Source organism: Phalaenopsis equestris, unplaced genomic scaffold (genome assembly GCF_001263595.1).
Source record: "Phalaenopsis equestris unplaced genomic scaffold, ASM126359v1 Scaffold000803, whole genome shotgun sequence".
Classification (NCBI taxonomy): Eukaryota; Viridiplantae; Streptophyta; class Magnoliopsida; order Asparagales; family Orchidaceae; genus Phalaenopsis; species Phalaenopsis equestris.
In genome coordinates this window covers 874,515-891,193 of record NW_018165243.1, presented here as the reverse complement: position 1 = coordinate 891,193, position 16,679 = coordinate 874,515, and the positions used below count along the sequence as shown (strand labels likewise).

Below are 16,679 nucleotides of genomic sequence, written 5' to 3'. Positions count from 1 at the left end.
GACTTTAACATTATTGAATATTATATTTGTACATCTTTATTAAATCAAACATATATATATATAAAGTCGCAGTCAAGTTTTTGGCATCGTTGCTGGAATTTAAATCTTCTAGTAGCGTCATCAAATTCTTGTAATTGTTGATTTACAAAAAAAAGGTCAGTCACTCACATGCCAGACATATGACAGAGTTGCCTTAAGAAATAAAGGAAAGAAGAGGTCCAGCTACAAAACTGTAAACACTCTCCACAAAGGCTTACACCACTTCTGGGTTGAGACAGTCTCTAAGACCCTAAGTGCACAAAACAATTATCTATGTAGAAATCTATGTTAGGTCAGTCGGGTTAGAGAAACTCTTTGGGAAATGTAAATATGAATGTAGTTATCTACCACAGTTCTAAGCGTGGATGCCTTATTATATGACTTAGGATATAGCATGCATGAAACCCATTTAAAATTTGGCCCGAAATCCATGCAAGAAAATAAAAATATGAATTTTAAATTCCTAAATATTTTAATCTTAAAATTTGTATTAACTTAAATATTTTATTAGGATTTTGAATCAAGTTTAATATTTTAGATCGTAAAGGGCCTATATTGCAATTGTGATTCCCAAACAAACCACAAAAAAAAAGCAATAAAATTTATTTCAAGCATTTAAGCATGCAATAAAGTTGGAAAACAAGCCAACACGAGGCTATTGTCCCTCGATCCCCAATATTAGAAGCTCTTATCTGTAGAACAAGACTAGGTTATTGAGTAGAGGATGAATCATTGTGATTGATAGCTCATTCATTGACGAAGATTGTGAGACTTAATTGAATTATCAATTATTGGTCCCTAATGAGGAATCTTGGCGGCGTGAGTGGGACGACATGTGACTTCTAGGAGCTGGATTCTTTCTTCAAGTTGGATCAGTCGAGATGTAGGTTGATGCCTTTGCTCGGCATTTTGGTGGGTTGGCTTGAATGTTAAACTGTCAATTCTAGTCTGATTGGTTTGAACTCCCATCATTCATTTAGTCTTTCTTTTGACTCTACTAGCTTTTATCCTTGTTATGGAAATTAGGTAAATGGGGCTACTTGGTCTCCCGACAGTGGACTCTCCTGTGTTATACTTTCTTCCGTTTGAACCGTTGGATCTCCCCAAGATTTGTGTTGGCACATTCTTGATGTATAGTCTATAAGTAAAACATAACAAATATCTCCTCCACATCGTGAGCAAAAGTTTATTTCCTTTAGAGCTTAGCAAGTCTAATCATATAATTGCAAAGCTGACAATCTATCATTATGGAAAAATTGACACTTTATGGATCCCCTTAAGAGGCAAAAATGTTTCTGTAGGTTCTCAAAACATAATTCAAATATAATTAAGAGGCATATGGATTGCATCCTTCTTATCTTGTTCTACTATTTGACAACTATTATCCAACAAATTATCTCTCCTAGTTCAATTAAACACTACTCTAATTATTTAAGGGTGATAACCATTATATCTACAATTTTCTTGTTGTAATTACTTTTTTTAATAATCAGAAATAAAAATAATATGATGGAAAAAAAATTTAGTCATTTAAAGTACAGCATATTATATTTTGAAAAAGAGAACAATCATCATTATTTAGCTTTCCCACTGGCATTGTCTTCAAGCAAGTTAAGTACTTTTTTTCTGATGTACTTATTAGAGTCATATGAAGAGTCTATATTAAAAATAAGGTACATGCATGAGTTCCGATGTGACAGACGGGCAGAACCACGTGATGGAGGTCAGGAGTCGTTTGCTCATCTTGTACCTTAATTCTAAATTTAATTTATGTATATAATTAGGACCGGACATGTATCTATGGAGTCTGACTGTCTTTTTCTTTTCTGGGATATGTAGGCAACTCAGTGGCACCGGCCTTTATATTATTTTACTTGACTTATTTTACTGCTTTTCCTGCATGATTGCATGCTTGGGTTGTTTCCCCTGTTTCTTTCGGGTTGAAATTGTAAATTTTTTTTGTATGATAGGCACATTAAGACCTTAAAATTGTAAATTCCTTCTACATAAATCTTAATAAAAAAAATTTAAGATGAATTAAAATTTAGTATTAAAATGCAGGATTTTTTTCAAAACCTGCTTTCTACTTTCCTGCCTAGCTTTCGGGTTGGTTTTAAAAAAGGTTGCATAGCATGGACATATCTCAAATCATACTAATAAGGCCTTTATATTTAGGACTTGAATAGATATTTGCATCATATGCAAGTCCCAAGGAGAAGCCCCCATGCTTCTTCAACCTAACTAGCCTAGCATAGATTTATACTAAGGTGGTTGTCTAGTGCGTGTAAGTCTTTAGAAGACTCCCTGACCTAGACGAGATGTAAGTCATTTTGTCGGGATTGTTTCCATCTTTGTAGTTGAATCTCCCTTTCTTTTCTGTTCCAGTGACATCCTAGCCACCTTGGCGATTATAAGTCTCACCTCTTGGAGCTCCACCTGATAGTCATAGGATAGAGTTTTGTTGTTGCCACTCTCTCCCGTACCACTTGACAATAATGCCTAGCCATCCACATGCAAAAGTTATGTGATTAATGTCAACACAGCAACCAAATAGTCACATTAGCACCAATATATCTACATTTAATGATTGTCTTCAAAATAAATGTCATAAACTATCATTTCCTACAAGTATAACAAGTTCTGAAAGTTTTGAATTAATACATTAAGATGTTTGGGGGCCATTTTCGCAGCCATCCATTGATGGATGCACTCACTATGTTTCCTTCATTAACAATTACTCACATTACTGTTGGTGTTTTGCTCATTGCTATATATGAAGTTCTCATGTGCTTTATAAATCTACCTGAACAAATACAAAATCAATATAACAAAAATATCAAAACATTAAGAACTGATGGAGGCACCAAGTACAAATCACATCAACTACAAACATATTTACAAAACTACGACCTAAATCACTGACTTAGTTGTTCGTATACCCCGGAACAAAATGGGGTCGCGGAACAAAAAAATTGTCAAAAAATTGAAACAGTTCAAACTTTACTTAACACAAAAATTTTAGCTTGTTGTTGTACACAGAGTTGTATTTATGATTAATCATATGCCTTCCCCAAACACACACAATATATCTCCCTTTTTGTTGCTACACATCAATCTCCCTGAATATCACACATTCAAAATCTTTGGTTACGCCTATTTTCCTTGGAATCCACCTTCCATGCTCACTAAATTTTATTCCATGTGTATTCCTACAATACAACCACCATCACAAAGGATATCAATGTTATGATATCCAGAGAGAAGGCCTAATAACTTCTCGTCATGTAACCTTCAATGAAGCACACTTTCCATTCAAAGCATCACAACCCTCTTCAACTCACTCCTCACCACCCATCAAACCACCTCCCTCCTTTATACCCAACTATCTTATTTCAACACAAAACACACCCTAGCTAACATCCTTACAGCAACCAACACCTACAACATCACAAAACTTTCCTATTACATTACACTCAACACAATTAGCACTCTCAAACTCACCAAAAATGCTATCATGCCACCCAATCACATCATTTCCCCAATCACACAAATACCACCTCCACCCACACACCTCCCACCAATTAAAACTCATCATATGATCACCCGCACTTAAATAGGCACATTAAAACTCTGCTACATCACACCACCTCTGACTGACCCATCACCTTCAAGCAAGCTATGAACAATCCCATATGGAGAATATCCATGTCTGATGAGTTTTTAGCACTTCAGCAATAAAGCACTTGGACGTTAGTCTCACCAAATCCCACATACAAACTCTTAGGTTGTAAATGGACATTTAGAATTAAATATCACACTGACGATTCCATTGCCCGTCATAAAGCACGCCTAGTAGCTCAAGGATTCAAACAAAAACTCGGTATAGATTTTAATGAAACATATAGTCGCATTCTTATTACTTTAGCTGTCTATGAACACTGGAATATCACACAACTGGATGGATCTTACACAGTAAATTAGAAGATATCATCTACATGACACAACGTCCAGGTTTCATGGCAGATGTATGTAAATTAAATAAAGACATCTATGGCTTAAAACAAGCTCCACGCCAATGGTATTCCCCATTTTATACTTTCTTATATACTCAACATTTCAAACTCAGCAATTCCGACCATTCTTTATTGATTTATACTCATAGTAACATCAAAATATATCTTTTAATCTAAATAGATGACATTTTAAATACTGGAAAATCACCCACTGAAATAAACAAGTTAATAATCAAACTTAAAAATAAATTCAATCTTAAAAAACTTGGATCCCTCTCTCATTTCTTAGGCCTTCAAATAGACCAAACTGAGAAAGGATATTACATCCATCAAACTAAATATTTAACTGACCTCATCTTCACAATTACAACTTCAGAAACGACAGAGGGAAATTACCTCAAATTGGTCAACAACATAAATGATCATTAATACAGATTCAACACAAATTAGAGATTATTTAGAACAATAGTTGAAGCATAATAAAAACTTACAATAAACAAGTAAATAATTGATGCTCGATCGATTACAATATATAATATTTTAGAAAGAATAGCGAAGATAGAAATAGGGAAGCTATGATAACTGCCACATCTCCTTCCTTTGTTGCAGATGAAGAAGGATTAGTATCCATTACGCATGCGTCGTGGTCGAAGAGGCAAGAAGAAGGAGCAGCCTCAGCTATCACAAGATATATGTAGAGAAAGAGAAGAAGAGGAGCATTCAACAGAAGCATTTGCTTAAGCATTTTCATAAATCAGCAAGATTTGAATTCAGTGAATGCGATAGGAAAGCCGGGGGTGGTTTTATAGCTGCAACGGCTTGTGTTGAATGTGCAAGCAATTATTTCTGTAAATTCCAGCGCATTAATGAAATAATTCGGGTTATTTACATACATAACAACCAATTCTTATGTATTTACATCTCCAAACATCTAAACTTCTCTTTTTTTTATATTTATACCACTCAAATGCTTCACATTTTAGTTTTTAAAGAATGAAATAGATAATTTGATGCATAGGAAAGATGCTTTGCATGTAAAAATTAAAGTTTATGGGTATGTATGTAAATCTTTCAATTAATTATGATGTTGAAAACAGTTAATTTCAGGCGCATGCGGTAGATATGAAATTTATTATATTGCAAGAGAAATAATTATGATGATTAGGAGGAGAAGTCAAAGAGAAAAATAGTTTAATTGCATCGAACCGGCAGATTTGATACTTACAACTTCCTCTGATAAAGTAGAGTTTGGACACTTATGATTAACACATATTTTAAGTTATATCATTATCAAATATGCTGTAAAGTAAAATCCCAAATTCTTTCCCCCTGCAATCATAGTCATTTATGAGAAAATTATTGAGCCATTTTTACGAATGGTCATAACATGTAGTGGTTAATCAAATTTGGTTTTATATTAAGCATAATATATACACGTAACATATTTTAACACATTAACTTGATTTTATTCACAGTAATATTTTTAAGTGGTATTTAGTGTTATCCAAAAAATGCAAAAAATAAAATCACACAACAAACAATCAATCAAACATGATGTGATTTATGCGATTCGGCACTTATCCACGTACGTCCACGATCAGAGATATTCCACTATCATAGGTGTAGACAAAAAAAAAGATGGATGGCCATAAACAATAAGGTTACAACTCACACCTCAAAAGAAGCCCTAATCCTTTCTTTAAATATGAGAGGATTAGAATATACACACTAATTAAAAATACAAATGACCAATTTATCTTATAATACAATTAAAGCCTATAGTACTACAATCTATACCTCATCTTTTAGTTTCGGATAAGTTAGAGAAGATCAAGTGGCTCCAACACCCAAAATGACTGCACCAAGATGGTTGCATATGTATCAGCCTCCTAAAGGAATCAAGCCTCTTGTAGTTCTTCAAAATGGCCAATTGGGCAATCATTCTTAAGCTCAGATGTTCACTAAACTCCCATAGTACGTGAACATCTAGATTGGCAATACATGTGTGAGCATGTCTGTTGAATTCTTCTTCATATTTATCTTCTTCAATAGAACTTTATCGTCATCAATCATGTCTCGAATATATAGTGGTATTTCATATCAATGTGTTTGGTACGAGCATGATGAATTAGAATTTTAGCTAACAATATTATAATCTGACTATCATAAAAAAAGCTATCAGAGACTCCTGATAAACTCTCAAGTCATCCAGTAGACCCTACATCTATAATGATTTCTCCATCACCAATGTGATTGCCATGCACTCGGCCTCTGTAGTTAAAAAAAAGTTATAGTAGATTGAATAATTGATCTCCAACTGGTTGAGCCTCCTACTAATGTGAACAAATATGCAATCGTAGACCATTGTCTATAAATATCATCTGCATATGTAGTCTAAGTTACTATAGCCTACACACAAATCAACAATAGAAGATTGCCTCGCAAATAGCAAGCCAACATCAACTCTACCCTTCAAATACCTCAGAATGCTCTTCACATCATGCTAATGACTCCTTCCTAGATCATACATGAACCTGATCATAACAATAATTGCTTGCGCAATGTCTGGTTTAGTACAAACTATGACATGCATCAGACTGTCTGTTGCACTAGCATAAGGAACCAATATCAAAATTTTCTTCTCAAAAGCATATTTAAGACACTAATCTAAAGTCAATTGAAAATGAGATTCAATGGCTATGCTCACCGTCTCGTTAGCTCGAGTCATCAACCTCGAACTTCTTTAGTACTTTTGAATATATGGTCCTTAAGAAAGCAAAATGTATCTAGTTGTATTGTCTTTGAGAACTTTTATTTTAAGAATTCTGCGAGCTTCACTCAACTCCTGTATCTCAATATATTTGGACTGTTGACTTTTCATCCTATTAACCTCATGCTGACCTCATTTTTGGCGAGGTCGAAATTCTTCTCATAGAACTTAGGATCTAGCCACAAGACATTCCTACTGACTCTCCTAGAGAACTAGCAATGGGACTCAACCCCACTTAGAAATTCGAAATGCACCTTGACTTCTCTTAAGTTTCATATGTGTGGTCTCAAATCTTCAATATCTAGTTGAGTCGATTGGAGTCAACATGTTGAAAGTTAAGGTGACTTCCTATAAGGATTGAGAATGCACTAGAAAGACCTTTTGGACTTTAGGAGCTTTCGATCTTCGATGCACCGCAATTTACACAATATATCCATAAATACCATAATACATACATAATTCACTATCAAAAATCAAATTTAAATTTTAAAAATGAAATGAAAACCTCATAATGCGAATTTAAGACCCTTTGGCACGGGTTGACTGACTCGTCGCCGAGACTATTCTGCTTTGCTTTTGTTGTCTCTTAAGCGATGACTGATCCACATTTTTGCTTGTCGAGCGACTCTGATCGACTCAACGAATTGCATCTGTCACGTGGTGCGCGGATCAAACTCAAATTGACCCGACATCGACAAACTTGTCAAGATGACCCCGGATGATGAAACAGACTGCGTCAGTGCGTCTGGAACGTCAATTTTACATAAAAAGAACATTCATATTACTATGATTTTGTGTACAGATAAATGACACATAAATTAAAATTAAAAAGAGAAGAAATAACTAAATTATTTAAAAAAAATGAAATCCCCTTTAAAAGCCTCACGCCACTCCTCACAGCACTCGGACGAGGGCCCAACGGCTCTCTACAGTCCCCCTGACCCACTCGCTCGGATGGAGAACTCTAGCCGTTATCCCCCCTCACAACGGCTCTCCTCCCATTCGCATGCCCTAACGGCTATCACATTTGGCCGATCCTCTCTCCCCCTCGGCCCTCCAGATCTAGCCGCTCGACCAGTCCTTTTTCCCCTCTCGAAAGTTCTCGCGTTTGGCTATCTCTCCCTCTTCTGTGTCTTCTCCTCCTCCTCCTCTTAGAATCGCGAAAGGCTTTCGGACTTGAGAGCTTAGGGTTTGTTGTTTGTGTTCGTTTTCTAATCTCTACTTTTATTTGTCCTCGGCGAGTTGGCGTGGGCTCGATTGCTCGATTTCTTTGCCAGACTTGAGAACTGAGACAATGGAGGGTTATTGTGGTTTCCATATGCTCTATTGTAACTGACATGCTTACAAAATATTTTCCACCAGCTCTGGTGGTCAGCAGAAAGTTTCCACAGTGGAGGACTTTCAGCCTATTACTAGCCTTCAGGTTTTTCTACTTCTCCATTTGCTCCTACTGGTTGGGGGGGGGTGTTGCAATCAAGGGGATGTGTTTGTTTACTAGTATTAGAGATATTAAATAAGAAGAATGTAGCTGAGATGGAATTTTTTTTCTTTTTTTCTGATTATGGGGATGCCAATAGATACAAAATTATTGGGGTCATTGGGAAAGAAAGTTATGGAGTTGTCTGCTCTGCCATAGACACTCATACTGGCAAACAAAAGGGGCGATCAAGAAATTACATGATCTTTTTTTTTTTTAATACATTGCTGATATTGCTTGAATTCTTCGCTAGATAAAGCTTCTTAAGCTTCTTAGACATTTATAACACCTTGACGGCATGCAATTATACACGAAATATGTGTCATATTTAAACAAGTGATTATGGCAGTTGCAATGCGTTGTCAAGACTTACATATACACCACTCAATCTTTATGTATTTACATGGTTAACACCTAAACATCAATTTTTATGTTCATGCTGCAACCCTATCTATATTTGAGAAGGTGTACTTCACCTTTTAATATAAACAACGCACTCTTTAGGTGATAGGAAAGATTTGAGTGCTATTTATGTAGATATGGAAGTTTGGATGTGGAGCAAATGGTGCAGCATATAAGGATTAATCATTTAATTTGTTGATTGATTGTCCTAGAAAGTAGCACATGAGCTATTATGGTGCAGAGAATGAACTAAATTTCATAAGTGTGATTTCTATGAAGTGTCAATTGTGATAGTGCTGAAGGAAACTTCATAGCTACATCAACTTTTGTTTTAAGAGTATACTAGATGAGTTGGGATGAATCACTTCACTCGCTTATATGAAGAGTTACTTCTTGTAAATTCAGAATAAACTTTCGGTATCGGTGTATCATTTCATAACCATCGTCAACGGGTTTAAATTTAAGTGGCATATACATACAATATTCATACCACCAAAATCAAATGTCTTTTCATTTCTAAAACTTAAACTTTACTTTTTTTTTTACATTTATACCGCCCAAATTTTTCATTACTTTATAAGTTGAATGCATCTTTCCATGCCCAAGTAAAGTGATAAATGTAAAATATTCAAGCTTAGGTGTTAGATGTGTGGATAAATTTGAATGGAGTGGTATGTTTCATTGATATTATTTTGCTATATCAAAATTTGCTTACAAATTTTATGAAGTCATTTACCATTACACATTTTAAGTGCAAAATGAAAAGGATCCTTGCATCTAGAATGAGAAGGTAGGTTTACTGATATAAAATGATGCATATATTGACGTAAAAGTTTATTTAGTGTCTGTACCCACTACATAGAAGTCTAAACACTAAGCAAACACACTAACTTTGATTTCACTGTCTAAACAAAAAAACAAACACACTAACAAGATAAAAGAAAAATATATGATAGCAATTTTCTGAAATTAAAGTTAGCAAGATTTTCAACTTTTCAAAAGACATAAAAATAAGTTCAAATCTAACTAACTAAAACACATTACTCAACACATAACAACAATTACTTTCCTATAATTTAAAACAAAATACTAATAAAACACAAACATCATAATAACAATTAAACAAAAAAATCCAACACATCACATAGTCCAAACAAGTACACAAATTCAAATGTCTCAAGTTCACATCATATAGTCTATCACATATTACAAATATAAAAATAACTTAGTCCTCCTCATCATCTGACTCACCTCATACCGCTGTTCCAGACTCCAGACATCTGTAGGCACATAATCAAGGTATCTTGGATATGAAGGAAATTTCACTTCTTGGTTACCCCTAATGAGTTTTTCCAAAGACGAGTGAAATTTCTTCTCATAATCACTATGCCTTCTAGCATACCCATCAATATGTTCTACAAAATGCTCTAGATTTTGAACCTTATCTGCGGTATAATTAATATTATCAATCATCCTCTACAATCATCCTCTACAATAATTGATGATCCTGAGTTTCAGTAGACTCACCTCTAGAAATAGATGCTCATGAGGTAGATGGTCTCGATGCAGAAGTGGATGCAGCAGACATCGACATTCCATAACTTCTCGAAAATTCTCCTCTCCAATCAAAAATAGAGTGCTCAGAATATGATTTCACATTTACACTTGTAATTGGCTTTAGAGGCAGCAACACTTCTTCCCAGCTATCATATCTCACACCAGCCTGCTCACATAAAGAAAAGATCAAGGAAGCAAATCCCATACCTGCAGTAGTAGCGGCAGTGGCAGAACTGATGATAGTCTGATTAATCAAAGCTCCAATATTGATAAGCTTGCCTTCCTGAATACAATAATTCAACGAGTACAATAATTCAATGTTGCTCTCTCCCTCGTAACTTCACTAAGATGATTCGTCGGTAACAGACGAGCTGAAATAAAGTAGTGTCACGCCTTCGATGGTGCGCTTAACTTTGAAGTGGAAAAGTTGACTCTCCTCTCATTTGTAATTTTCCAGAGTCCCCTTCCAACAGTCAAATATGTAATATTCTCGTTCAGTTTTGTCTCAATCGGACTATAGTTTGCATAAAAACATAAAGTATATGGCGGTAAATGGTAGAACATATTGATTACCTCCGGTGAAAAATGTACCAATTTGCCTCTGACCATAACTCAATCCTCTTCCGCCTCATGAAGGTTTGCATAAAACTCCCGTACTATAGATATCACGGCCATAGCAGAAAAGCAATAGAATCGTTCCCATTGTCGGCGAACCATCAAATCTTCCACGGATCCACCTGGATTTTTAAAACACCTCTTAGGAATCAATTTTCATGACTGTAGAGCGTCACTATATCTATCCCGAGCTTTTGAACTCGAAAACTTGCTCGAATCAAAGTGGGTCTTTCCCTTACTCCTCTTCATTCTTGGGGCCATTCTATAAATTTCACAAAATTCCTTTGGGGTCATTCTACAAATTTTCTACAAATTTCACAAAATCCCAAAATAACTTCAAAAATCAAGTCTAATCTACTAAACTTAACTCATATAAGCACAAACTACGTTTTCAATGCAATTTCTATAGATTTTTCTTCACTTTTCACCATGAATAGTGATTTTTTATTTTTTCCAAATGTACTCAAAATACATGGTGAAAATCCAAAATTTCTACATAGAAGTGAAGCTCTTACCTTAAGAAATCCAAAACTAGCAAATTTGGCTCAAATCCATCAAGAAATCTCCACGAAAACGTTTTCCCTAACTTCAAAATCGCAAACTCAAGAGGAAGAAGACGACGATAAGAGTCAAAAAGGCGATTTTTTTTGTTATTTTTCACCTTTAACCGTTCGTGAATCGGTTTTCATGAACCGTCGTTTAAGCGCGGATAAGTGGCACTTTGGCGTCTGCCTCTCGGGTTACATCGCGTTTAAGCGCGAGAATGTGGCGCTTAGACGCAAGTGCACGATTTTTGATATTTTTGAACTTAAGTAAAATGCACTATTAGCCTAAGTATACCACCCCTAAATGATCTTACAACACTTAAATGACTATTTTTCTCTCCTCTAACTCTCCTCTCTCTCAAAATCCTCCAATATAACTAATTTGATTCGAGGCTAAAATACCACAAATTTTCACACAAATAAACACATATATTCATTTATGAACTATTACGAGCAACATTCAACACATAATCTCGTTCCAAAGAGTCTCAAATAAGAAAATTTTCCTAAATACAAACACTAAACAAACATTCTTAATTAAACACATAAAAGACATAAACAATAAAAACAAGATTTAACACTAATACATAAATTAAAACAAGATTTAACACTAATACATAAAAATAACGACTCCTAACAAACAAACTTTAACACTGAACTTAATTCCATTCATTTGTTGGAACAAATTCTTGTTTTTCATTAGTCTATCCTTGGGCATTCGGAATATAGAGTTAATAAAACGGACGGTGGTGACTAGCTCTGATACAGTCTTCTTCAATCCATTTCTGCTTAATATACATCGTCTTATTCGCTTCCTCTATATAACTAGTATGGCTAAATTAGATTTTTAATTGTCATCGAATATGTTCTAGATGTGCATTAACTTCATTTACATTTGTCTCGAGTAAAGCCACGCAAGTCTCAATTTTGTTGATCTTTTTCGCTATTACTTCACTACTAAATGTTAAGAAATCATTATACATCTCTTGTGCACTTTGACTGATGAATTTCTTCCTCATGACCTCTTCCTTTTTCTTCAAATCCTTCTCCCATGATACACTGAATATTTATACGAAAAAACTTTTAATAACTGAGGGGCTGAGTTCTTGGAGTATTGGGCCCTTGAGTCCTATGGTTAGGTCTGGCCCATATAATATGCGGCATGCATTAAAAAATAATAATAATAAATGTGTGAGAGAGAGAGAGAGGAAAAAATGTGTTTTTTTCACAGCAGATGATGATAAGTTTTTATTATGAAGTTCTTATTTTTTTAATTAATTTAATTATTAATTTCTAAGAAATAAATATATAAAAAATAAAAATTTTAATATAATTTAAGATTAGTAAAATTCAGGTGATTTTTTTTTTCATAAAAAATTCTGAATTATATATCATTTCTGATAACAAATATATTTTTATCAAATATTAAAAATATGATTTGTTAAATATACATATGAATATTAATACTGATGAAATTTTCAATAACATTTTCTAGTACATTTTATTATTATTATTATACCAATTTTCATGTAAATATTAATAATTTTTAAATTCTTTTAATTAGAAATTGAAATTTTGTTTTTTTTAAATAATCATAGGAATTATTTGATCAAAATCACTTAAAATGACATTTCTTTTTAACTAGATCTCATTTAGTTTGACAAACTAATAAATCATTATATGATTTTATTAATCTAATAAATTTAAAAGATAATTAGATGATTTAAATTAATTAAAAATAATCAATTTAATCAGTCAAAATGTTCAAGTATATGAAATTTAATCATTAAGCAAAATAATATTAATTTAAAGTTATGTTAAATTTTTAATAACTTAGGGTATGTGTAGAGCAGTTGCAGCTTATCAAATAATCTACTAATAAGCTGATTAAAATTACTATGCTGATAAACTAGGTATGATGATTATTACAAATTTTTATTTTTTTGGAAAAGTCATATCGCAGCGAGAAAGCTGTCACCGCACCTAGATATATGCGGTGGGAAAAAGTTATTTTCAGCATTTTGAAAATGCATACGCTACAAAAATATAGTTTGCCCAAGCACGTCCGATGCAACAGCACAACACTAAATAAGTTGCCCAAAAGGGTATTTAGTTATTAATTTGCGCTATTATTAAAAAAGTTTATGCTTCAGGCATGAATTTTAATATTGCACAACAGCTTTCGGCGGCCTTCTAGAAAAATATGGTCACGTCTTCTTGTTAACTCGTAATAAGCCCTTTGAACATGAAATTCTAATGTGGGTTCAAACTGACTCGGTCCAAATCGATTCCGGTTCAAAATAATTGCTTGTTGACAAAGTAATCTTACAAATTAAATAATATTTAAAGCGACACGTGACTTAAGTGCGTAATCATCAGGCATTTGCCTTGAATCAGTCTAAATCTCAGAATTCCTCTTTCCCAAAAGTTATGCCTTATGTGTAGGGAAAAATATTTCGTCCAGACGTCCGCACGTCCGACCTCAACCACCAGCAATCACATCGAACGTCAGCCAGTTGACGTGCATGGCGACCTGACTGCCAGTTGTTGGCCGTCCGAATATGCAATGTATAGATGAAATATTTTCTCTATGTGTAGAGGTGTAAGTGAGTCTCTCGTGAGTTGGCATGGGCTCAGCTCAATAAAGGCACTTCGTCAAGTGCGCTTGATGGACTAGCAAGTCATGCTCAAGCTAGCTTCGACTTGACTCGTAAGCTAGTGAGCATGTTCACTCAAAAATATTAATATAAAATTTTAAGATTTCTTCTTTAAATCAATCTAAATAATAAAAAAAGATATTCTGTATTTTTTATAAAGTAGTTTCTTATTATATATTTTCAAATTATTATTTTTAGTTATCATTATATTGTGATATTATCTAAAAGTTAAAACTAGTTTCCCTATTTTATATTGAACATGCTCAAGCTCGATTAACTAATCAAGCTCAAGCTCAAATTAAGGGTGCTTATGCTGATGAGTAGAGATCGAAGGAACTCCCGATGCGTCAAACAACAGGAAAGAGGTGACGTGCCTATACCATACCGACGTAGATAAACTAGCCAGGGCACCTTAGCAGGCAGTGTAACTAGGTCACGCCGCAATTTGACTTAGCCACACCAATGTTTCGACCGTTTTAAGTATGGAGCCGAGATTGTGAAAAAAATATGTCATGTGCCTGAGTAGTTATGCCAGAAGGTTTCTGAATTACGAGATTTAAATCCCTCAAGAGGAGGGTACGGAATTGTTGTATGTTCGAGTGTTCTAGAGAAAAAAATTATTGCATGCATACACCGCATGAAGAGATGCATGCGGTGTCATATCATGACCGTAGATCACGGCAATCTACGATCAGGATGTATTTCAGTGGGACTCATTTTAAATTATTATTTTTTTTTCAAAAAAATTTTGATTGCATCATGACCGTAGATCACTGTGATTTACGGTCATGATGGTGTCATGCAGAGATGCATGCGATCTATGTATGCAATAATTTTTCAAAGATCTGAGGCTGTATTTTGTATTTTCTCTCTTTCATAATATATATATATATATATGAATAGAACTCTACTCTGTACATCAAGAACGCGGGGAGACATTCATTTCATATGAACGCGTCTAATCGAAAAAACTAATTTTGTTATCTAACCTCGCGTGATTAAAAATCAACTAGAAAGGCAGAGTTAAGTGACTTAGAAACGCGTTGCGACATTTTCCATCCTCCTTCCTCTACTCTCCCTCCCTCTATTTAAGCTTCCCTCCATCTCCTCCAGCCTATAACTCCACCACAAAATCAAGCAGCAGCAGCACCAGTACTTGCAGAAGCAGAAGAAAGAAGAATCAGCTAACCAAAAAACATGGCTTCTCACCTGATCCACATAGCACTTCTTCTCTCCCTCGCCCTCATCCTCCCTTCCTCCCATGGTAAGTTACTCAAATTATAAAGCACTATAACCCAACTGACTATTCAATCTTCTATGATTGCTAACACCCATTGCTGTTGGTGCAGCCGAGGTGATCTGCGAGGACTTGCCCGTAGATCTCTGCGCTTTCTCCATATCGTCCACCGGACATAGATGCCTCCTCGAGAGCTATCGCACGAAAGAAGGCGGCGAGGCGACGAAATATCAGTGCAGGGCTTCAGAGGTGGTGGTGGAGAGAGTGTCTGATTGGATCGAGAGTGATGAATGTGTCAGGGCTTGCGGCGTCGATCGGACTGCAAAAGGCATCTCTTCTGATGCCCTCCTCGATTCCCAATTCACTGGCAAGCTCTGCTCGTCCACTTGCTATGAGAGCTGCCCCAATATTGTTGATCTTTACTTCAATCTTGCAGCAGCAGAAGGTAAGCTAATGGATCTTCTTCAAATCACCCAAAGACTGATTTGATAACATTTTTGTAAGTTGTTCTTATTAGTTTTCTGCTATGAATACAGGTGTTTTCCTTCCAGACCTCTGCCATGCCCGTCGATCGAACCCGCGCAGATCCATGGCGGAAATACTCAGCTCGGGAGCTGCTTTCGGTCCGGCGGCGGCCGCAAGTGAGCTCGCCGATGATTTCGCTCCTTCGCCCTCTGCATAATCAATTGATTCTCTTTATAAATGTAGCAGCTTTGCTTGGAATTTTTGGAATTGTTGTGTAAAGAAAGTAGGGAGATTGAGAGGCACAATTGAAGGAACCATACATACATTCTTTCTCGTCTATAGATTTACTTGTATTACACACACACACATACATTTTCCTATGTAACTATTCATTCAAATGAGTTGATTTGGATTCTATATTCCTTTATATATATTACTCAGAGTTTGAGTGTGAATTAATTCTTGCTTCTATTTTGCATTAATTATGTGCAAAACAGGCTCTGCTTTTTGTCAGTTTGCTTCTTCGACTCTTTTTTCACTTCGAAATCGTAGCCTCAAATATAACATTTTAATGTAAGAAATTAATGCTTGTGAATGAAAGTGCATTTCTAATTAAGAAAATATGTTTGTGGTTGATACACTGAAATACAATGCATGTATATTGCTTTCATCAAGACCAAGGGAGCACCCTGGGAGAATCCAAGGGGGGCAATTGCCCCCATCAAATTCAGATTTTTTGCTCCTCAAATTCACTTTTTACTTATATTGGAAGGCAATTTGGTCTTCTGTCCCTCCTAAAATATCACTTTTTACTTACAACCAACACAAGCAATTGGATGTCTTGTTTAAAAACACTTTTATTATTGGATGTTGTTGAGGTCCTTCTTTATATAAATCTGTTA

The 16,679-nt window shown here is 35.0% G+C and overlaps 1 protein-coding gene across 1 annotated transcript; it reads left to right on the top strand.

Moving 5' to 3' along the window:
• The first annotated feature begins 15,144 nt into the window (after positions 1 to 15,144).
• Positions 15,145 to 16,204, top strand: LOC110031374. The gene is made up of 3 exons (XM_020734543.1): positions 15,145 to 15,339; positions 15,425 to 15,757; positions 15,849 to 16,204. The coding sequence occupies exons 1-3, from the start codon at positions 15,273 to 15,275 to the stop codon at positions 15,992 to 15,994; spliced, it is 546 nt and encodes a 181-aa protein (XP_020590202.1). The 5' UTR covers positions 15,145 to 15,272; the 3' UTR covers positions 15,995 to 16,204.
• The last annotated feature ends 475 nt before the right edge of the window (positions 16,205 to 16,679 follow it).

Excerpts from the sequence above, each read along its gene's own strand:
- LOC110031374 (XM_020734543.1), top strand. The coding sequence starts at position 15,273 with ATGGCTTCTCACCTGATCCACATAGCACTTCTTCTCTCCCTCGCCCTC. Across the intron at positions 15,340-15,424 it reads CATCCTCCCTTCCTCCCATG|CCGAGGTGATCTGCGAGGAC; the intron begins GTAAGTTACTCA and ends CTGTTGGTGCAG. Across the intron at positions 15,758-15,848 it reads CAATCTTGCAGCAGCAGAAG|GTGTTTTCCTTCCAGACCTC; the intron begins GTAAGCTAATGG and ends CTATGAATACAG.